This window comes from Gadus chalcogrammus, chromosome 12 (genome assembly GCF_026213295.1).
Source record: "Gadus chalcogrammus isolate NIFS_2021 chromosome 12, NIFS_Gcha_1.0, whole genome shotgun sequence".
In the NCBI taxonomy this organism is placed as follows: domain Eukaryota; kingdom Metazoa; phylum Chordata; class Actinopteri; order Gadiformes; family Gadidae; genus Gadus; species Gadus chalcogrammus.
This window is the reverse complement of record NC_079423.1, coordinates 16,944,404-16,966,849: the sequence shown is the minus strand read 5'-3', so window position 1 is coordinate 16,966,849 and position 22,446 is coordinate 16,944,404. Positions and strand designations below refer to the sequence as shown.

Here is a 22,446-nt window from a genome sequence, read left to right as displayed (position 1 = left end):
TGAACCCCACCAGACCGTACTGAACCCCACCAGACCGTACTGAACCCCACCAGACCGTACTGAACCCCACCAGACCGTACTGAACCCCACCAGACCGTACTGAACCCCACCAGACCGTACTGAACCCCACCAGACCGTACTGAACCCCACCAGACCGTACTGAACCCCACCAGACCGTACTGAACCCCACCAGACCGTACTGAACCCCACCAGACCGTACTGAACCCCACCAGACCGTACTGAACCCCACCAGACCGTACTGAACCCCACCAGACCGTACTGAACCCCACCAGACCGTACTGAACCCCACCAGACCGTACTGAACCCCACCAGACCGTACTGAACCCCACCAGACGGTACTGAACCCCACCAGACCGTACTGAACCCCACCAGACCGTACTGAACCCCACCAGACGGTACTGAACCCCACCAGACGGTACTGAACCCCACCAGACCGTACTGAACCCCACCAGACCGTACTGAACCCCACCAGACCGTACTGAACCCCACCAGACCGTACTGAGCCCCACCAGACCGTACTGAGCCCCACCAGACCGTACTGAGCCCCACCAGACCGTACTGAACCCCACCAGACCGTACTGAACCCCACCAGACGGTACTGAACCCCACCAGACCGTACTGAACCCCACCAGACCGTACTGAACCCCACCAGACCGTACTGAACCCCACCAGACCGTACTGAACCCCACCAGACCGTACTGAACCCCACCAGACCGTACTGAACCCCACCAGACCGTACTGAACCCCACCAGACCGTACTGAACCCCACCAGACCGTACTGAACCCCACCAGACCGTACTGAACCCCACCAGACGGGCCCCTACCTCTGACGGTGAGGTCGGCGGAGGTCACGGCGTCCCCGGCGCTGCAGCTGTACTCGCCGGCGTCCTCTAGGACCACCCTGCGGACCACCAGCTCGGCCAGCCGGCCCTCGGCCCTCAGCTCGTAGCGCCGGCCCTCCCTCAGCAGCTTGGCGTTGCGCCGCCACTCCACCGCCACGCCCGCCTTGGACAGCTCGCAGCGCAGGCTCACGCTGCCCTCCTCCACCGCCTCCTGGCTCTTCAGCTTCAGCCGGAAGCTCACCGGGACCGCTGGGGGGGGGTGAACGCATTTTGAACATCCAATTCAATTCTTGAATTCTGCTTACACAGAAAGCAGGATTTCATTTAATTTATTAAACTGAATTTAATTAAATAGATGGTGAATTTTTTTGTTTCTGTTAACCGGTAAACGCAGTGAACCGGTAAACGCAGTGAACCGGTAAACGCAGTGAACAGGTAAAGGCTCTGAACCGGTAAACGCAGTCAACAGGTAAACGCTGTGAACAGGTAAACGCAGTGAACAGGTAAACGCAGTGAACAGGTAAACGCAGTGAACAGGTAAACGCTCTGAACCGGTAAACGCAGTGAACCGGTAAACGCAGTGAACAGGTAAACGCAGTGAACAGGTAAACGCTCTGAACCGGTAAAAGCAGTGAACCGTTAAACGCTGTGAACAGGTAAACGCTGTGAACAGGTAAACGCAGTGAACAGGTAAACGCAGTGAACCGGTAAACGCTCTGAACCGGTAAACGCAGTGAACAGGTAAACGCAGTGAACCGGTAAACGCTCTGAACCGGTAAACGCAGTGAACAGGTAAACGCAGTGAACTGGTAAACGCTCTGAACCGGTAAACGCTCTGAACCGGTAAACGCTGGCCCCCCCCAGCGCTCACCGGTGATGTCCAGGGTGGCGGCGGTCCTCAGCTCCCCACACACACACGCGTACGCCCCGCTGTCCTCGGGCCGGCCCCGTCTGATGAGGAGCTGCTGGAGCGGCCCGGTGCTCCTGAGCTGGTACCGGTCCCCGCTGCTCAGGGGCCCGTCGCCCCGCAGCCACTGGACCGGGGCCCCGGGGGCCCGGGACAGCTCGCACTGCAGGGTCAGGGGGCCGCCCTCCTCCGCGTGGACCCCCCGCAGCTCCTGGACGAAGATTAGGGGGGGCTCTGGAGATGGGGGGGGGTATCGTGTTTTATAGTTTCTAGGAAGATTGTTTTTGGGAGGAACATTTATCTTGAAAACCCATTGAAAAAAAAAACATTTTTATAATTGTACATGTTATATTTTGATGTTGCATTTTATATACATTTTTATACAATTCTTATGATTATGTGATCATATTTTTCGACATTTTTCAATTCATTATATTTAATATGATATTGTACATTTTATATAAATTGTATCATTCTTTTTGGATTTTGTGTGTATTATTTTTTTTTTTAAATCTTCATTAAACTTAATTTACTTACAAAATAATTATGTTGACATGCTAATCCTTACATTCTTTTCAGAATTGTGTTTCTTGGTCCCATGTTTCATTGACTCGACCAAAACTCCATCATCTACCTTTAACCCTGGCTTCATAAGGACCAGGTACCTCTAACCTACTTTGAGGTCTGCTGTCCCACTCACCGTTCACCCCCAGCCGGGCCGTGGTCCTGTGCTCCCCGCAGACACACGAGTACTCCCCGCCGTCCTCCGGGGCCAGCTCCACGATCCGCAGCTCCACCTGCAGCTCCTTCATCCTCATCTGGTACTTCCCTCCCTCCCACAGCGGCTCCTCCTCCCTCCTCCACTCCACCGCGGCGGCCGGTTTGGTGAGCTCACAGTGGAACACGACGCTGGCGCCCTCAGTTCCCTCCACGTCCACCAGGGGCCGCTGGAAACACGGGGGAAGACCTGGCCGGGAGACCCAACACGGAAGGGTTAAGGCCGAGACCAGACTAAACATTTGAATTACGTAAGAGTGTATTCTGGTCCCTCAGATGGACAACAGGGATGTGGTTGGGTGGGGAGGAGCACTCTAATGATCGTGGTAATGTGAGGGAAAACAAACACATTTGGGAAAACAAACAAAATGGCGACACGTTTGTACAAATATACAAAAGAGACTCTGATCAAATGATAGAGCGATGGTTAGGGTCTGTTGGTGTTATAAATCAATGGCTGCTGCGGTTGTTCTAAATATAGCATCATCAGATGAACAACATTACAGCTTCAGTATACAAAAGGCATTCAGGATTACATATGATATATATTTACACTTACTAGACCTGTAAACAAGGGTTGAAAACAAATAAATGCACTAATTAGTGACCTTAGTGCGAACATGAATATGCAGAACTCATTTGACTCGAATCAAGATGTCTACGGTGATAATGACAGAGCATGAGCTGGAGAAGAGTTGTGATGAAGGGGAATTCTTCATTGACTGGAATGTAATGGGAACGGAAAACAAATGTATTGTGACATTTATTCCTCTAGCATATGGGAAGGGAATGATCAACCATATCTCCATGGCATGGTTTAGTGAGGAAGGCATGAACCAGTATGAACCAGTATGAACCTCTGTTAGGTCTACTGTTTTAAATAGTTTTTACTGTTTTTACTCTGTTTGAGCTGACTTCTCCTGCGTCTGCGTTGCGCTGACTCTGTTGAAATCAGAAAATCCAGGAAGAATCAATTCACCAAAAAGCGTGAGTTAGTCAAACTGCACATATTCAATAACAGAGTCCAACACACATTACATTTTCACATCCACTTATGCACAACCTTTTAAATGTTACAATGATGGCGTAACATATATATCCCCAATCTCCTGTCTGGAATAAATAAAGTACAACTCATCTTCTCTTATCTGATGCATCAGTGACATGATGATTACAAATGTAATGGAAATGTCCTGTTGAGATGTAGACATTTTAAAACACATGTTGTTCTCAAGACACTAAGACACTGTGTCTTGCCACTGTGACCTCGCTCATTATCTGCAGTAATCATTTCAGTGTTTGTACTGTGCTGTTCGCCCCTGGGGGGTACTGAGTCTGGGAGACGGCCCCGGCTGGCTCACAGCTGTACCACACGCAGAGCACTGGTGGTATTCCTATCTGCAGCTGGGCTCTCAAATGCCTTTCCCTGATTTAACACTCAAGTGTGACCACTGTTGAGTACAGCGCCTTAGCTTTGAACGCCTGGCGTGCTGAGTGGTCTCCCTGCAGAGGCTACTCCTTTGCATCTTTGTTGTACACGGGGAATGGGTTAACCTCACAATTGTTAAGAGCTTGGCACTTGGTTCTATGGACATCCTTCCTGTACCGACAGCGATATATCGTTGTTTCTCTTCCTTCTGACAAATGTACGTATTGTAAGTCGCTTTGGATAACGGCATCTGCTAAAAGGTAAAATGTAAATGTGAATTTCACTACTTTTCTTTTATACTATTTGTACCTTTTTTTTTACAATCAACTCTTTTGGGTTAGTCTGAGTTAAGTTGCAAACACAGTTTGACGAAGACCTCCCCCCCCCCCTGTCGCCCCTCTCCCCGCCTGCCTTACCTGTGACGGTGAGCTGGGCGGTGGACTGTCCGTCCTGGCTCTTACAGGTGTACTTGCCCGCGTCGCTCTCCTCTGCGCTGAGGATGACCAGCTTGGTGTAGGGCCCCTCCTGCCTCATCTCGTACTTGTCCCCCGGTCTGAGCACCGTCCGGCCCTTCGTCCAGTCCACAGGGGCCCCGGGCCGGGACAGCTCACAGCAGAGCACGGCCCGGCCCCCCTCCCTCACCGCCACCGGCTGGAGCTCCCGCCTGAAGGTCACCGGGAGAGCTGGGGAGGGAAGGGGCACGAGGGGTAAGGGGCCCTGACGGGTCAGGAAGCAGAGGGGCTGGAGGGGCGCGTTTGGGGTTGAATTGGGTTCGATAAGGGTTTGATTTGTGTTGGATTTGTATTTGAATTGTGTTGGATTAAAGATTGACTTGGGTTTGACTTGGGTTCATTTGGGTCTGATTTGGGTTTAATTTGGGTTTAAATGTGTGTGATTGGGTCCAGGTGCCTTTGTTCTGGGACTTGATTCTTAGTTAATCATCCTAATTTCAGGATGTTCAATTGATTCAGGAATTTCCACATTTCCTCTAACAATGGATAAAAGTGATGCAATATTGATCTATTGATTGATCATTGGGTTTTGGCTATGATGATCAAACGTGTCTTTATCACTATTTCATTAGGAGACTTGCTGCTCCAGGCCTCTTTGAAGACCCGTTGGCACATGAACAGACCTCGGACAAAAAACCAAAGTTCAGCCCAACTTCCACCGTGGATTTCCTCGGAATCTAATCTCAGCAAAGATCAAACAGTAAACGATGTGCGTCTCATCTTAAGGGATCTCTGCTCTACGGCCAACAAGGAAAACAAAGAGCTGACTACAGCACCACTACAGGCGTACGTTTGACGGTGAGCTGCGCGCTGGTCCTCTCCTCCCCGACGGAGCAGCTGTACTGCCCCGCGTCCCCCAGGTGGAGCTGCAGGACGGTCAGCTGGGCCGCGCGCCCCTCCTGGCTCATCCGGTACTTGCCCCGGGACACCTCCTCGGTGAGCACCTGCTCGCCGCGGCGCCACTCCACGGCCACGCCCTTCTTGGAGAGCTCGCAGCGCAGCGTGGCGCTGCCTCCCTCCTCCCCCTCCTGGCTCCGCAGGCGCGCCCGGAACGTCGCCGCCACCGCTGGGACGAGAGGAGTCACGAACCGATGTCAAGAACACAAAGAATATACGTAGACTAATGACTGCACACGCGTTAAGGAGCAGGTATGGGTTCGGCTGCCAGCTTGCTCCATGATGCCTACGGGAAGACTTTGAGGTTCGAACCCAGACCTTTAAAGGTCCCATGTCATGCCACCCAGGTGTGAGTGTCATTAGCCTGACAAGCCGTTTTGAAAATCTGCCCCTTATGACATCCCAGATGGGCGTGTCCACCTAGATGTGCGCTGGATGGATCAGTCTACCAGCCTACCCAGTGTAGCAAACGTTGCTCATCTCTCCGTCACACGTCTAGGTGGACACGCCCACCCGTGATGTCATAAGGGGCCGATTTCCAAAACGGCTTGTAGCGGTTAATCACACCACACCTGGTGGCATGCCATGCGACGTGTAAGCCTGGAAGTCAAACACAACCACCCCTATCCCACCCTTTGCGTATTAACTCATTTAAAGGGGTGATATCATACCACCAGATATGAGGGTGGATAGTATTCTGTCCACCTAGATGTATGCTGGACAGATCAGTCTACAAGCCCACTGGGTGGGCTTGTAGACTGATCTGTCGAGCATACATCTAGGTGGACACGCCCACTAGTGCTGTCCCTTGGACAACAGGTAAAGGCAGATTCCCAGACAGCTTGTGATGGCTAACCACAATCAAACCTGGTGGCATGATATGAGTACCATCCCAATGAAAAATGAACAAAACAAACATGTGTGAGGATGCAACAGGTGCCCTGTCTTCGTCCAGGCCCCCCTCTCCCTCCATCAGCCCGACCTACCGACGACCTTCACCGTGGCCTTGGTCCTCATCTCCCGGCACACACACGTGTAGACGCCGCTGTCCTCGGGGACCGCGTCTCTCAGGATCAGCTCCTGCAGCGCCCCCCTCTGCTTGATCAGGAACTTCTCCCCGTGCTGCAGCAGGAACCCCCCCTGGCTCCACTCCACGGGCACACCCGGCCGGGAGGTCTCGCACTGCAGGGTGGCGTTCTGCCCCTCCTCCACGCGCACGCTCTGCAGCTTCTGTCTGAAGGACACGGGCAGCGCTGGGGGACGAGGAGGGGGTCAGCTTATCGGGTTATTGCGATGAGGGCAACCCAGAGACAGGGACATCATGGTGGAGACGAAATGTACATATCTGGCTCAGGCAATTTGAACTCCTTCTATTATAACAACTGTATTCTTAAGCCCTTTGGCATATGTACTAATGAGTGTTCTTAATGCAAACATGAATATGCAGTACCCATTTTACCTGATAAACACATTTGTTTTGTTTATTATTTTAAACTACGTTTTTTATTTTAAACTTTTTTAATTTAAACTTTTAAGATTTCCCTGTGTGGACTGTGACTCGTGACTCGTCCCTTTGAGTCTTTCGATTGATTAGATATAGATCACATCCATAACAACGCCTAACCCCATTAAGAATACTCCACTCTATAGCGTAGCTGAGCTCCGTGACCCCAGCAGAGGCAGCGGCCTCCTACCGTTGACGGTCAGCGTGGCGGTGGACTCGATGTTCCCGCAGACGCAGGTGTAGACGTTGCTGTCCTCGGGCGTGACGTCCAGGACCTTGAGCTCGGCGTGCACGTCCCGGTGCCTGATGTGGAACTTGTCCCCGTGCTCGAGGACCTCCCCGTCGCCCCCCCGCCGCCACGCCACGGCGGGGCCGGCCTTGGAGAGCTCGCAGCGGAAGGTGGCACTGCCGCCCTCCTCCATCATGACGTTCCTCAGCTTCTGCTTGAAGGTCAGGGGCAGCGCTGAGGAACCACACGGCCAAGGTCACCACGACGGGTTCAAACACGTTGAAAAGTTGGGTTTTACACCTTTTTATTACTTCTCCGTCCTCGTTCGGTCCTCTTCCTTTGCCATCGCCATTTTACCTTTTCTTCAATTTATTTCTGCTAACTACAATGCCTGGCGTATTCCTTGGAGGACTACTAGGAGCAATAAGTCAACTTGATGAACCAAGCTGTTGAGAACGGCATAGTAATTTAAAAAATGTTCTCCAAAATCGACAAAAGAGTTACGGTCTATTGTATTTATCATTTCATGAGTAAGCAGATAAGAACTGGTATCCGGCTCAGGTCTGGTATCAGCTCTTCAAACCCGTTTTATTTGGCAGTCGCTCCACCTACCCACAATGCACCTTATATGATAGTTCAGATCAGAGCCGACACACACCACTGAGATACATGCAATAGTACAGCACTATGCTTGTTATAGTATAGCATACCTTAGAACCATAACGCATGCATTTGAAGTGTGCATCCGCTCTCATGCATTACGACCCCACCGTCTCCCATTAAGACCGATCAGCATCACTTCTCCTCCTGCTCCTCCTCCTCCTCCTCCTCCTCTTCCTCACCGATGATGGTCACCGTAGCGGACGTCTTCTGATCGGCGCACACACAGCTGTACACGCCGCTGTCCCGCGGCAGCGGCCTCCAGAGCAGCAGCTCCTGGCCCGTCTCCCGGCGCCTGATCTGGTGCCTAATCCCATTCCTCAGCAGATCATCCCCTCTCTTCCACTCCACCGCCACGCCGGCCTTGGAGAGCTCGCAGCGCAGAGTCACGCTGACGCCCTCGTCCGCCTGCACGGGCTTCAGGGGCTGCGTGAACGTGATGGGGATGGCTGGGGGGGGAGGGGGAAGAGGCAGAGGGGAACGGGGCCGTTCAGGAGCCGCTCAGAACCCGTTCAGAACCCGTTCAGAACCCGTTGGGGAACGGTTGGGAAACTGTTCTGAAGGGGTTCGGAACCCGTTCAGAACATGTTTCGGGAACCGCTCGGAACCCGCTCAGAACTGGTTCAGAACCCGCTCGGAACCTGTTCAATAGCCGTTCGGAAGCCGCGCAGAACCCGTTCATAGCCCTTCCGAACCAGTTCAGAAACTCGCTCATAACCAGTTCAGAAACCTGCTCGGAATTCGTTCTGAACCCGTTCGAAACACATTTAAGAAAACGGGATCCATTTAAGAACTCAATTTTCAGAATCCGTTGAGAATCCGTCCACGATGCACCGTGTCAGTCGTGTAGCTGCAGGCACCTGTTACCTGAAGCTCTGAGTGAAAGTGAAGTCATAGGGAAACATAAAGGAGCAGATAAGGGTTCTCTTTGTGACACACTAACTATATGAAACTATTCGCCACTTAATTAATTAGCAGACATGTTTATCCACAAAGAAACCTCCACAAAGTCATTAACTGGAATTATCTCATCGCCATTTAAAAACATCATGAATGAATCATGAATGATCTAATTAGGAGTTAACGCTCAGTGTGGAGGAGTATGTCTGTGGGTGATTAGGGTTAGAAAAAAAAAACTCAGCAAAGTGACTGAAAAAAAGGTGCGTGCACCTGACTCAGCAAAGTGACTCAGCAAAGTGACTGAACTCTTTGAACACCGAGCCGTCCTCACCGATGACTCTGAGGCTGGCGCTGGTGACGTGCTCTCTGCAGAGGCAGCTGTAGACCCCCGAGTCCTGGGGCGTGAGGGCCACCACCGTCAGGAAGATGGCCGTCTTCTTGTGCCTCATGGCGTACTTGTCGCCGGCGCGGAGGTTCTCCTGGCCCCGCCGCCAGTGGTACAGGACCCCGGGCAGGGAGTACTCACAGCTCAGGGTCACGGCCTCGCCCTCCCGCGCCTCCAGGTCCGTGAGCGGCTGGGTGAACTCTGCGGGGATGGCTGGAGGACGACAGGAAGGGAGACGGAACTAGAGAAGGGCGTCGGCCATTTTGGATCTTTGAAGGCAAATGTTAATTGTTAAACATGTCACCATTTCACTTCAACTTTCAGTTAGTATTTTTGTTTTCTTTCTTTCATTGTTTCGCTTTTGTTCGATTTTTACTGTTTACTCAAACTTGCAATTTTTGTACGATTTTAACGAGATCGTAGCTAAAAGTACCCTGGACATATCTGTGTTCAATAATGATGATAGTAATTTTTTTTCAGATCCTATAAATGATATATTCTACAAATAAACTCCCTCTAAACCCCACCCACTTCCTCTAATCCCCACCCACTCCCTCTAAACCCCTCCCACTCCCTCTAAACCCCTCCCACTCCCTCTAAACCCCTCCCACTCAGGCCCTCCAGTATGCCTAGCCATGCTTTGCTTAACTTTGCTAATAACACAATTGACATACTTGTATGGAATAAATCTAAAAGTGAGCAACACAACGTCGACAGTCACAGAACCCAATATATTCCTCCCCGTAGGCCCTCGACACTGACACTATGCATGGTAATGGTAGCCAATAATTATGCCTCAACAATCAATAATCAATGATCAATTTCAGTGATCATTCACCTTTGACCCTGACGACCGCCCGGGTGGTGACGGATCCGGCGCTGCACTCGTAGACGCCGCCGTCGCCGCCACTGACCTCCCGGATGGTCATCCGCGCCTCGCAGCCCGAGCGCACCGCGAAGTAGCGCGAGGAGTTCCACATCTGGCAGCCGTCCTTGTACCACAGGATGTGACACGGCTTGGAGGTGACGCAGCACAGCGTCAGGCCGCCGCCCTCCACGGCCTCGCAGTCCTCCAGGGACTTGATGATGGTCGGGCGTCGCTCTGGTGAAGACATGAGTCAAACCGACCACGAATCAGCGGTGGAAGCCCATGGATTGGCTACGGCTCATGTCCAATAGCAGCTGATGTGGACCATTCATTTTGCTGATTCTTTATCCATCATGGTCATTCTGAAGCAGGTAAGGGTTAGGCATCTTGCTATTTACATTTACACATAGGGCATTTGGCAGACGCTTTTATCCAAAGACTTACAATAAGTACATTTGTCTGAAGAAGGAGGAACAGCAAGATATCTCAGTCGGCACAGTAATGATATTCATAGAACCAAGTGCCAAGCACTCACAATCACTAGGTTCACCCATTCCAAGTATACAACAAAGATTGCTAGGGTAAGATGCTACACAATGCTCATTACTATTTTTAAGTGTAAGCTGTGGACATGTGGGGATCGAACCCGGTTCCTCCCGGCCGGGTCTCGGCCCACTGACCTCTGACGAGCAGCGAGGCGTAGGACCTCTTGTCCCCGGCCTCGAAGGAGATGGTGCCGCTGTCCTTGCGGGCCAGCTGCCTGAAGGTGAGCATGTGGAGGCCCCCCTGCATCGCCTGGATCTCGTTGAGCTCGTTGGTGTACAGCAGGGTCTCGTCCAGGTACCACTTCACCGACACCAGGTCGCTGGGGCAGATGCGGCAGCGGAAGGTGACGGTGTCGCCCTCCAGGCACTCCGAGTCCTCCAGCTCGTCCAGGATCAGCACCCGCTGACCTGTGACCGGAAGGGAGGAACGCGGGGGTCAGGGGGAGGAACCGTCGGGCCCCTTTCAGAGGACGCTTTCATCCAAGTCGCTCAGTGTAATCAATGTTCATGTGCGTTGGGTTCAAGAAATGTGTCTCGGTCAGGAAGTACACAGACTGTCAGACACCAGGGTTCAAACCATTTCAGCTGGGACTGGAAGTGAAATACCCTTACCATAACTCAAAGGGAGGTTCAAATTCAGTTTATAAGTGATTAGCACACAGGCAGACTGTCAGACATCAGGGTTCAAACCCTTTGTGTAGCTCACCTCACTTTAGCTCAAAGTTCAGTTTCAGAAGTTTGGCTTCTGATTTATTAGCATTAGTTTAAAACGTTTTAATGTTTAATTTTAAGCCTAAATATTGAAGAATATTGAACCCCCCCCCCCCCCGCGCTTCTGTTCCCCATCAAACCACACCACTTGTTGACCTTTGACCCATCAAACTCCCCCACATGTTGACCTTTGACCCATCAACCCCCCCACACCTGTTGACCTTTGACCCTCAAACCACACCACCTGTTGACCTTTGACCCATCAAACCCCCCCACCTGTTGACCTTTGACCCATCACACCCCCCACACACCTGTTGACCTTTGACCCTCAAACCACACCACCTGTTGCCCACCCCCCCCCCCCCCCCCCCCCACTTAGCCTCAACTACTTTTGAGGCTCATTAAATAAACAACACTTAAGCTCTGGCCGGCGGCCCTCACTGATGACGGTGAGCTGGGCGTGGCTCTTCATGGTGCCCACGTCGCAGGTGTAGTGGTCCGTGTCGGCGGTCTCCAGGCAGCAGACGGTGAGCGACAGCAGCACGCCGCTCTGCCTCATGACGTACTTCCTGCCCGGGCGCAGCTCGGTCAGGCCCTTCAGCCAGGCCACGCGCTGGGCCGGGCGCCGCGTCTCGCACTCCAGGGTCACCTTGCCCTTCTCCTCGCCCTGCGCGTCCCGCAGCTCCCGGGAGAAGGTGTGCTGCAGCTCTGGGCCGGGGAGAGGACGGGGGTCAGTCTGGGGTTCAGGGGACTCTAGAGACTGTGATGTGTTTGGGTGGCTGGGAACACAACACTTTCACTTTTGAGTGAAACTATCATAAATACATGGCCTGTTAAGCCCTTTGAGACTGTACCGGGATTAAGGGCTATACAAATACATTAGAATTGAATTTAATTGAATTGAGTCATTTAGCGGACGCTTTTATCCAAAGCAGCTGACAGGGATCATGGATACTCGTCATTAAAGGCGCTTGCACACCGCCGCGCGGCAACCGCCCTTATCACCGCCTCGCTGCCGGAGGGTTCAGCGCGGCGGTGTGAAGGCGTTTTCAAAAGCGGCTGCTGCTGCAGCTGCTGCCACGGAAAGTTTCAACACGGGGAAAGCTAAGCGGTAGGGCAAAATCTGTGTGCGTTCACGTGGGCGTTAACTGCTTCCTGGTTTTCAGCCGGTTTTGTGACCGCCTCCCCTCTGCCGCCCTTCCCTCATTGAAAAGAATGGAGGCGGCGAGTTGCCGCGCGGCGGTGTGAAAGCAGCTTTAGGAGCAGGTTGGGGTAGGCTAAGGACATGGAGGCTGGAAACCAGCACCCTTCGGCATACGAGTCAAACTCCATAACCCTACACTATCCAGCTACTGTTTACCGAGAAGATCAGACAATCGATGGAAAAACAAACACCCTCTTCCACACTCTTCCAAAGATCGTCTGAAAGGAAACCAAAGAGGCTGGCGTTCACTTCAGACGGTGAGGGGGTCCCCTTGTGCGCTCACCTCGGACCTCCAGCTTGGCGCGCGTGGCGATGCCGTCTGCCTCGCAGCAGTACTCCCCGGAGTCCCTGACGGTGGCGCTGCGGATCACCAGGCTCACCAGGGTCTTCTCCACGCTGACCACGTGCTTGGAGCCGGGGCGCACGGGGTGGCCGTTCTTCAGCCAGCGGATGGTGGCCTCGGGCTTGGTGATCTCACAGCTCAGCACCGCGTCGTCGCCCGGCACCACCTTCACGCTCTGCATCTCCCGGAACACGTGCACCGCCTTCTCTGCAACGGGACAGCACCGTCACCAGTGTTCACAGCGAGCAGAACTAGAAACATGTCAGGGACATATGGGGCTGGCATGTGGCTCAGGAGGTAGAGCGGGGTTGGCTGGTAACCGGAAGGCTGCTAGTCCGATCCCCGGCTCCTCCTAGCCGAGTGTCGAGGGGCCCCCGAGCGAGACGCCTCACCCCGACTGCTCCCGACGAGCTGGCTGTCGCCTTGCGTGGCTGACTCCGCCGTCGGTGTGTGAATGTGTGCATGAATGTGTGAATCTTACGCAATTTTGTAAAGCGCTTTGAGTGGCCACTGGTTAGAAAAGCGCTACATAAATGCAGTCCATTTACCATATCAAGAAAATAATCACAATAACACTTCAAACACCTCTTGGACCTGGACGCTTACCTCGGACGAAGAGCATGGTCCTGCAGCTGAGGTCTTTGACGGTGAAGACCACGTCTCCAGCATCGAGCAGGTTGGCCTCTTTGATGGCCAGTTTGTACAGGCGCCCGTTCTGGATCACCTGAAGCCGGGAGTCGCTGACCACAAGCTGGCCGTTGATAGTCCAGGTGGGCTCTTCCAAGAGGTCGTGGGACAGAAGACACTCGAAGGTGCAGTTCTCCCCTTCCAGGACAGAGGCAGTCTTCAACCGTTGGACAATGGTGATGAGAAGGTCTGGAAAAACAGCAGGACAGCTAAAGACTGCATCTCCGGAGAAGCGCTAGTGTCTCAATTGTGTGAAACTTATTACAAGGTATTATTTTTTTATAGAATACACTGCTGAAAGACATGCATCAAAGCAACACTTAAAAGGTAGTGGAGATGCTTGAATTCTGTCTCATCATTTTTGTTCATTGCTTTAAATTCCATAGCGACTTTCAGCAAAACTTTGAGACTTTGAACTTTGAGACTTTGAGAAGAAAACCTGGGAGGCCAAAAACCACCCGGCACAGAACTGTGACGCAAGAGCCTGAAAAGATGAACCTGTCATGGGGAGAGGCCCAACATGCTGCCAGGGACCGAGTGCAACGGAGAGTGCTCATAGAAGCCTCATAGCCATCAGAAACTCTGATACACTCTTTTCATTCAACTTCAACTTCAAGTCAACTTAAATCCCATCTTTTCAGGACCACCTACAACATCTGACAAATTATCCTCCTTCTATATCCATCTTCCACCCTCTTTCTCTCTCTTAAGGTGTTGTCTGGTGTTGTGGTGTTGTTTGTTTGCCTTTTGTATGAGTGTCTGTACTGTCTGTACGTATTCCTTTTTGTAAAGCGTTGAGTACTAAGAAAAGCGCTGTAAAAAACCTAATCTATTATTATTATTATCATGTCCCATAGGGACGAAGAGGAATGATGATGATGATGGGCTGATACTCACCATGCACGGTGACCTTCGCCCGGGTCTGGCTGGCGCCCAGGTCACAGGTGTAGTGTCCGGCGTCGTCCTTACAGAGGCCGAGCAGGGTGAGGCTCATGGAGCGGCCGGCGTGCAGCAGCTCGACCCGGTCCCCGGGGGTCAGCGCCTCGCCGTCCTTCGTCCACACGGGGCTCGCCGTCTCCTTGGAGGCCTCGCACTGCAGGCACACCCGGCCCTGCTCCTCCCCCACCACGTCCTCCAGGGAGCGCAGGAACACGGCCGGTCGCTCTGAGGGGGGGGGGGAGACAGCGGAGCACGGCCAACGTCATCGCCGGGTTTATCGGGTCGAGAACGAGTCGACCTCACTGCAGAAGCGCCGCCCGAAGATTTATGATGGAGGGAGTCACCCATGGGAGGCTATGTTGTTTAAAGCAGGTGCTAATACAATTTGACGCAAAAAAGAATGACAAATAATACTACAATCCTACACTCTGATATGGTAAGAGTCAACCTGTCGAATCACACTTCAAGCAGCAACGGTCATCATCACTTAAGCAAATGAAAAATATGATTTATATTTCATTTTGTTTTTTTTCTTTTTTTCATATACATTTTTCACCACAAAATGACCGTTTTTTTTGCGAGGTGGGGCTTGGAGGGGGCTCAGCCTTTTTCAGGGGGAGCTTAATCCCCCGGCTGGCCCAGCACTCGCGCCACCACTGAACACGCACAATAGAGGACCAATGACGCATCACCAAATGCAGCATGAAGTGAGGATCCATCATTGGTTCGATTTTTGGCATTCGTGTATTCCGAGGTTGTGTGGGCATGGCTGACCTTTGACCCTCAGCGTGGTGGTCTCGGAGATGGGCCCGGCCTTGAAGGTGACCCTGCTCTCCTGTGGGCGGAGCCTCCGGACGGTGAGGCTGTGCATGGTGCCCATGTTCTGGATGCGGTACACGGCGTTGGAGTAGAGCCGGCAGCTGTTGAGCAGCCACTCCACGTTGGCCACCACGTAGTTCAGCTCGCAGGAGAAGATGGCGTTGTCGTCCTCCTCCACCTCCAGCGGCTCCAGGCTCTTCACCATCTGCAGCCGGCGCACTGAGAATGGGAAGGTAGACGACGGATGACGACAAGAGAACGGATACTGCGGACGAACAGCGGAATCAATCGACTACAACTGAGATCCTGAATCAGTGAGTAATTTACGACATCTCAAAAGTCCCCTCTACTTTTTAATGTGTGATCTTATTTTACATTCCTGGGGTCAATACTATGTCTCTCCTCTTACTGGCTCACAAGAGTTTCCTCCTGTACCACCAGAGAAATTCCTCCCACACTGCTTCGGTAATCGGCGAGTACTTAAGTCTAAGTGCCTGACATGACTAGCTCATTTAACAAGAGGAAAGGAAGATCACAAACACATGCAGTATAATGCTGCGGTCATCGGAGGTGGAAAGTCGGAATGTGAAAAGCGTCAACTCAGACCTTCGTACGTTCCAGATACCAAGTCGGAAAAACATGGATGCTCACGCTTAACAACAATGATCCAAATGTATTATTATAATTATAGATTATAAATGTAAATGATCGGGTTCAGAAAAAAAAAAATCATCGTTCTCATCGTAAGAGAACCCTTCAATAGGAACCAGTGCTATTACTAGTTACAATGCAAGGCCGTGTTCACATCTAGCGTTTTTTTAAATCCGCCAGCGCTTGTTTTACATTATATCCCTATGGAGCAGAGCGTTTCTGGAAAAATCACAGCCGCTTTTTTAAACGTCTCTCCCAGCATTATTTTCTGCCACACGGAGCGTTGAAAAAAGTTCAACTTTCAGGAAGAATATGGCCGACGTCAGGCGTCTTTTGGGCAACTGACCAATCACAAGCGGAACATTGACCCTTCGTCACGAAGGAAACTCTCAACTGTCAAAACAAGAAACAATGACGGACAAATCACTCGGGAAAGTGCCGGTGGAGCGAATAATTTTAATTACAGAACATGTCGAGATCTACGACATGTCTAGGGGGCTCTAGCCTGGATACGTAGTAGGTGGGTAACGTCGGGTCTAGAATGGGTTCGTTGCTAGGCAATAGAAAAAACCCTGCCAGCTTTTTTATTTTTTTTTAAACAGTCGGCATTACAAAAAAACACTCGACGTGAGCACGGCCTTAAATGCTGTATCGGTATAAACTCGGTATCGGCCGATACTCAAGGTCAGGAATCGGTATCGGGAAGGATCAAAACGGTATCAAACATCTGTACGTCCCACCTTCGACCTTGACGGTCGCGGTGCTCTGGGACCCCCCCGCCATGCAGTGGTACGGCCCCCCGTCCATCCCCAGCAGGCCGTGGATGGTGAGCTCCGCCCGGGGCCCCTCCCGCCTCATGCTGTACTTGGTGGAGCTCTTGAGGGCCGTGCGCCCCCGGAACCAGCGGACGGCGCGCGGCGAGGGCGCGAAGGAGCAGCTCAGGGTCACCGCCGCGTTCTCCTTCACCTCCACGTCCTCCAGGTGGCGGAGCACCTGCAGGGGGCGCTCTGAAGGGGGGGGGGGCAGACGGTATATCGGTTATTTAGGGATGTTGTACACTCTAGAAATGTCAATTATTTGTATTATTTACATTTTATATTTTTAATTGTGTATTATTTATATATTATTCTTATGTATTAATATATTATAAAAAATATATATATGTTTAAATTATTAATAATAAATTAATTGTTAGTTATTAATAAAAAATATATTATAATATACCATTCATATTTATTCATATATTATTAAAATATATATATATTAATATTATTAATTAAATTTAATGTTTTGTACATTTTACATGTGGTACAGTATATTTGTCAGCCAGTTGTCGGATGCTTTTACCCGAAGCAAACGTTCTCAGCATGGGGGGTACCACGGAGAATGCCTAGCTCGACCAGGACAGGACCTCAAAGTGGACATCCATCATCCCTCCCTCCCACCATCATCCCTGCCTCCCTCCCTCCCTCCCTCCCACCATCATCCCTCCCTCCCTCCCTCCCTCCTTCCCTCCCTCCCTCCCTCCCTCCATCCTCCCTCCCTCCCTCCCTCCCTCCTTCCTTCCCTCCCTCCCTCCCTCCATCAGTGCGTCCCCACCTCTGACGGTGAGCTTCCCGCTGCAGTGGCTCTTGCCCGCGGCGAACACCACGGGTCCGGACATGGAGCTGTCGGTGGCGGTGAGGCAGAGGCTGTGGACGGTGCCGTCCCGGTCCATCCTCACCCCGGGGCTGGGGGCCAGGACCTCCCCGCTCAGGGTCCAGCGCGGGGGCCTCCCCGAGCGCAGGCTGGTCTCCACCTGGAACAGCGCCGGCTCCGGCTCCGTCACCTCCGTCACCGAGGACATTCCGCGCACGATCTTGATGGCCTGCTCTGCACACACACAGCCCAGAGGCACGTCACGAGGCGGGACCGGGCTGCGGGGACGCCGTCACCATACTTTATGCGGAATTTAAGTCCAAAACTAAACTGTAGAAAATTGGGGTGTTGAACCCAGAACCAGACTGGGGGTCAAAGACCAAAACCATGAATGTTCCACTCATTAAAGTAACGAGAACGTTTACTTTACATCCAGGGCCTTTAGCAGACGCTTTTATACAAAGCGACTTACAATAAGTCCATAAGTCCATATGTCAGAAGAAGGAGAAACAATATATCGCTGTTGGCACAGTAAGTATACAACTCTGATAGTTAGGATAAGAGGCTACACAATGCTAAGTGCAAGGACGTGCAACATACTGTAAGTGAGTGACAGGGGCGTGGGGAGGTGGGGGAGGCTACGCAGGGTCTAGGTGAACTCTGAACACGTGAGTCTTGAGTCTCTCGCGGGAGAGAACATGGACCACAACACGAGGGGGACCTCTCACCCTCCACCAGCAGCTGGCAGGAGGTTTTGTCGTCGCCGGCGTCGCAGGTGTAGGTGTCCTCGTCCGAGGAGCAGATGTCGTCGATGGTCAGCTGGCGGTAGACGTCCTGGCTGAGGAGCTGGTACTTCTGACCCGTGGCCAGCTCGCGGCCGCTCTTGAACCAGCGCACCTGGGCGTTGGGCCGGGACACCTGGCACTCCAGGAGGCCGCGGTGTCGGTACATGGCCACCTTCACCCTGAGAGGACGGGCTATCTGGACCGGCAGCTCTGCAGTGAGGGAGGGGAGATCACACCTTAATGCGGGGGCGATGAGGTACAGTTTCGGTCGACTGTCACTTGGTTCTTGAGATCATTTCATTCCAGTTTGCTTCGGTTGTTTGCTGGATTCCAAAAATGTGCGTTTGGTCCATTGGAGGAAAGGATTTACGAAGCTTATCTCTATCGAATCGCTTACTAACGTGTGATTAACCTTTAATCCAATTTATTGGAATACACCTAAAATGGTGTATTATGTGTTTTTGCCTCATATCTGATGAGGTTCCCACCGTACTGCGATGGTGTTTGACATTCCTGGTGAGTTAAACCTAAAAAGGTCAGTTCTCTCACCTTTAACTGCAAGAGTTGCATAAGAGGACACTCGCTCGGCAGTGAATCTGATCTCTCCGGCATGTTCCGGCCTGACGGACTTGAAGCTGAGGATGTGAGTTTTACCTGCAAAGACACCATTTCTGGAGGTTAGATTGCTGATTCTGGTGACATGAACAAGCAAACCATATGCATAAGCCAAATAGTGTTATCTAACCTAACTCTACTGCCTACGGAATTAGGCTAAATACAAGATGAACCTTAAGATATGAGTCAGGCAATTATGCTATTTGGCTAACGATGTGTATCTCTTCATCAGAGAAAAAACTGCATTTTTCATTTTTAATTAATGTTAGCATTACTGATATCATGCTACTTCAATATCAGCCAATATTCAATTGAATAATCGTTGATAATTCAGTTGAATAAAAATCGATAATTCAGTTGAATAATAGTTGATAATTCAGTTGAATAAAAATCGATAATTCAGTCAAATAATAGTCGATATTCAGTTGAATAATAGTCGATATTCAGTTGAATAATAGTTTATATCAGCTGATAATCCACTAGGAACGTTCTTGGATCTCCCCTGGGCCTCCATGATGAAGAGGAGCCCGGGTGAGTCCCCAGACCCCCCCCGCCGGCCCCCGCCCCCCGGCCCCTGCCCACCCTGGTGCCGGATCCGGACGTGGTCCCCCGGCCGGACCCGGGCGTCGCCGCGGTACCAGCGCCCCTCCAGGTCCTCCTGGTTCACCTCACACAGGAAGCTGACCGCCTGCCGCTCCGTGGCGCGCACGTCCTGCAGCTCCGTCACGATGAAGATGTCCCTGGCTGAGGAAGAGGAGAGGGGGCGGAGCTTAGGGTCGTCATACAGGGACGCACAACATGATACAGAAACACATTACTGGAGTGAAGACGCACACAACATGATACAGACACACAACATGATACAGTAACACATTACTGGAGTGAAGACGCACACAACATGATACAGACACACAACATGATACAGACACACAACATGATACACACACACAACATGATACAGACACACAACATGATACAGACACACAACATGATACACACACACAACATGATACAGAAACACATTACTGGAGTGAAGATACACACAACATGATACAGACACTCAACATGATACAGACACACAACATGTTACAGACACACAATACTGGAGTGAAGATACACACAACATGAAACAGACACACAACATGATACAGACACACATTACTGGAGGGAAGATACACACAACATGATCCAGACACACATTACTGTACTGAAGCTTTGTTTAGTGATTCTGACACACACACACACACACCTTAAGACAAACACACATTACTTAAGTGAGGCTTAGTACCATCATACAGATATACAAACACCTTTGCACAAACGCATGTTACTATTCACTTCAGAAACACACAACATGATTCAAACACACATTAATGTACTGAAGCTTAGTATAGTGATTCAGACAAACAAACACCTTAACACAAAAACACATTAATATACTGAAGCTTAGTTCATTGATTCAGATATACACAACATGATACAAACAAACATTCATCTACTGAAGCTTTGTTAGTCACACAAATACAAACAAAATAATTCAAACACATGTTACGACTCACAAACACACAACATGATACAAACACACATTCATCTATTGAAGCTTTGTTAGTCACACAAATAAAAACAAAAGGATTCAACACATGTCACAGTAATTAAGCTTCGTTTAGTGCTTCAGACAAACACAAAAGGATTCCAACACATGTTAATGTACTGAAGCTGTGTTAGTCACACGGATACAAAAAACATGATTCAAAACATGTTAGGAGTTTATCAAGGGTGGGATTATTCAGAGACACACACAGCTTCATTGGAACACACACAAGGAGCAGAAACAGACCATACACAACGGCACAAAATCGGATGATTGATGATTGCAAAAATGAAATCCTCTGTGAACCACTCTGGAACCTGGTCTTGAAAATTGGTTGATGAGGAAACCCAATGAATATGATGGATTAATATAACCGTTGATTCCATCTGCCTTCTCACTCTGAATCCATAAGTCCCATATGCATCTCTAACTCCTCCCCAGGTCCAACGTGATGCTGTGTTCTACAAGAACCTCAGGTCTTTACAGCTCAGCCCTCCCATTGGTCCACAACTGTTGACCTCTGACCCAGTACCCCCCCCCCTCACCTGTTGACCTTTGACCCTCAACCCCCCCACCTGTTGACCTTTGACCCCCCAACCTGTTGACCTTTGACCCCCCCACCTGTGACGGTGAGCCTGCAGCTGGTCTCCACGTCGAGGGCGCTGAAGGAGACGGTCCCGGCGTCGGCCAGCCCCACGCGGGTCAGGGTGAGCGCGTGCTTCTTGCCCTGGGCGCTGATGCGGCAGGTGGGCTTGGCCTTGAGGCGCAGGCCGTCGCGGGCCCAGGCGCCCTGGACGTAGGCCAGGTTCAGCACCACCTCCAGGGTGAGGCTCTCGCACTCGCACACCGCCGTGTCCTCCAGGGCCTTCACCACCTGCAGCCGGTTCTCTGACCGGCCGTCCACGAGGGAGCGTCAGTCCAGCGCTGTTCACCGTGCAGTGCTACGATCACAGCTAACCACTGTCCAATGCTAACCACAGGCTAATGCTAACCACATGCTAACCGCTGTCCAATGCTAACAACAGCCTAATCCTAACCACTGTCTAATGCTAACCACAGGCTAATGCTAATCACAATACAATGCTACAATCACAGCCTAATGCTAACCACTGTCTAATGCTAACCACAGGCTAATGCTAATCACAATACAATGCTACCATCACAGCCTAATACTAACCACTGTCTTATTCTTACTACAGCCTAATGGCAACCAGTCTTATGCTAACTTGAGCCTAATGGTGACCATGGTCTTATGCTAACCACAGCCTAATGCTAACCACAGGCCCATGCTCATACCATGTAGCAGTTAGTCATAGATAGTTCCTAGATGTGATTGTTGTGAACTCACTGGCCGCCGCTACTATCCCTCCAGGTATGTTGTCGGCCATGTTGAAGGTGAGCGGATGCCAGATGCTCTTTCTTCTCCTACTGGCTGAAAATAAATTAGGTTTGAACCCTTAGTATGAAAAAGACCAAGTTAGAATTAGTTTTATTCTACACAAATACTTTAACTTCCTACGTTGCATCAGATACAAGCTTCTGCTGCGGTGTGTAGTAATGGCCTTAAGAAGATGTTTCTGGAATGCTAACTCTTAGCCAATAGCTGTTAATTTTATCCTGTTAATCAAATTTAGACTTGAATGCGCGGGGGGGGGGGGGGGGGGTTCGTTGTCGGGGTTGTTTGTGTGTGCGTGTGTGTGTGCTATTGTGTGCGTGTGTGTGTGTGTGTTTGTGTATGTTTATGTGTATGCGTGTGTGTGCGTATGTCTATGTGTGTGTGTGTGTGTGTGTATGCGCGCGCGCGCGTGCGTGCGTGTGCGTGTGCGTGTGCGTGTGCGTGTGTGTGTGTGCGCGCAGCCTTCTTCAATCTCACCCTGCCATCTTAAAATGGCGACTCGGACACCAGGATTATTTGGGCCCATCGAGATGGAGAGCACGTGGCACCACTCAGATATGACAGAAGTCCCGTCACGTGTGTTATTCGTAA

At 51.1% G+C, this 22,446-nt stretch overlaps 1 protein-coding gene across 1 annotated transcript in view; it reads right to left on the bottom strand.

Moving 5' to 3' along the window:
- Nucleotides 1-22,446, bottom strand: part of obscna (obscurin, cytoskeletal calmodulin and titin-interacting RhoGEF a) — a 63,479-nt gene that overhangs the window by 39,784 nt on the left and 1,249 nt on the right. Inside the window, exons 2-24 of the mRNA XM_056604053.1 lie at nt 21,808-21,891; nt 21,081-21,347; nt 19,451-19,612; nt 18,803-18,907; nt 18,197-18,463; nt 17,430-17,702; nt 16,571-16,837; nt 15,135-15,398; nt 14,319-14,585; nt 13,341-13,610; nt 12,675-12,941; nt 11,629-11,895; nt 10,612-10,884; nt 9,902-10,165; nt 9,010-9,276; nt 7,961-8,227; nt 7,080-7,352; nt 6,372-6,638; nt 5,279-5,554; nt 4,393-4,659; nt 2,471-2,737; nt 1,735-2,004; nt 846-1,112 (exon numbers count right to left, since the gene is read on the bottom strand). Coding sequence (XP_056460028.1) covers nt 846-1,112; nt 1,735-2,004; nt 2,471-2,737; nt 4,393-4,659; nt 5,279-5,554; nt 6,372-6,638; nt 7,080-7,352; nt 7,961-8,227; nt 9,010-9,276; nt 9,902-10,165; nt 10,612-10,884; nt 11,629-11,895; nt 12,675-12,941; nt 13,341-13,610; nt 14,319-14,585; nt 15,135-15,398; nt 16,571-16,837; nt 17,430-17,702; nt 18,197-18,463; nt 18,803-18,907; nt 19,451-19,612; nt 21,081-21,347; nt 21,808-21,847 — 5,674 coding nt within the window. The 5' untranslated portion in view covers nt 21,848-21,891. The remainder of the gene's footprint in view (nt 1-845; nt 1,113-1,734; nt 2,005-2,470; nt 2,738-4,392; nt 4,660-5,278; nt 5,555-6,371; nt 6,639-7,079; nt 7,353-7,960; nt 8,228-9,009; nt 9,277-9,901; nt 10,166-10,611; nt 10,885-11,628; nt 11,896-12,674; nt 12,942-13,340; nt 13,611-14,318; nt 14,586-15,134; nt 15,399-16,570; nt 16,838-17,429; nt 17,703-18,196; nt 18,464-18,802; nt 18,908-19,450; nt 19,613-21,080; nt 21,348-21,807; nt 21,892-22,446) is intronic.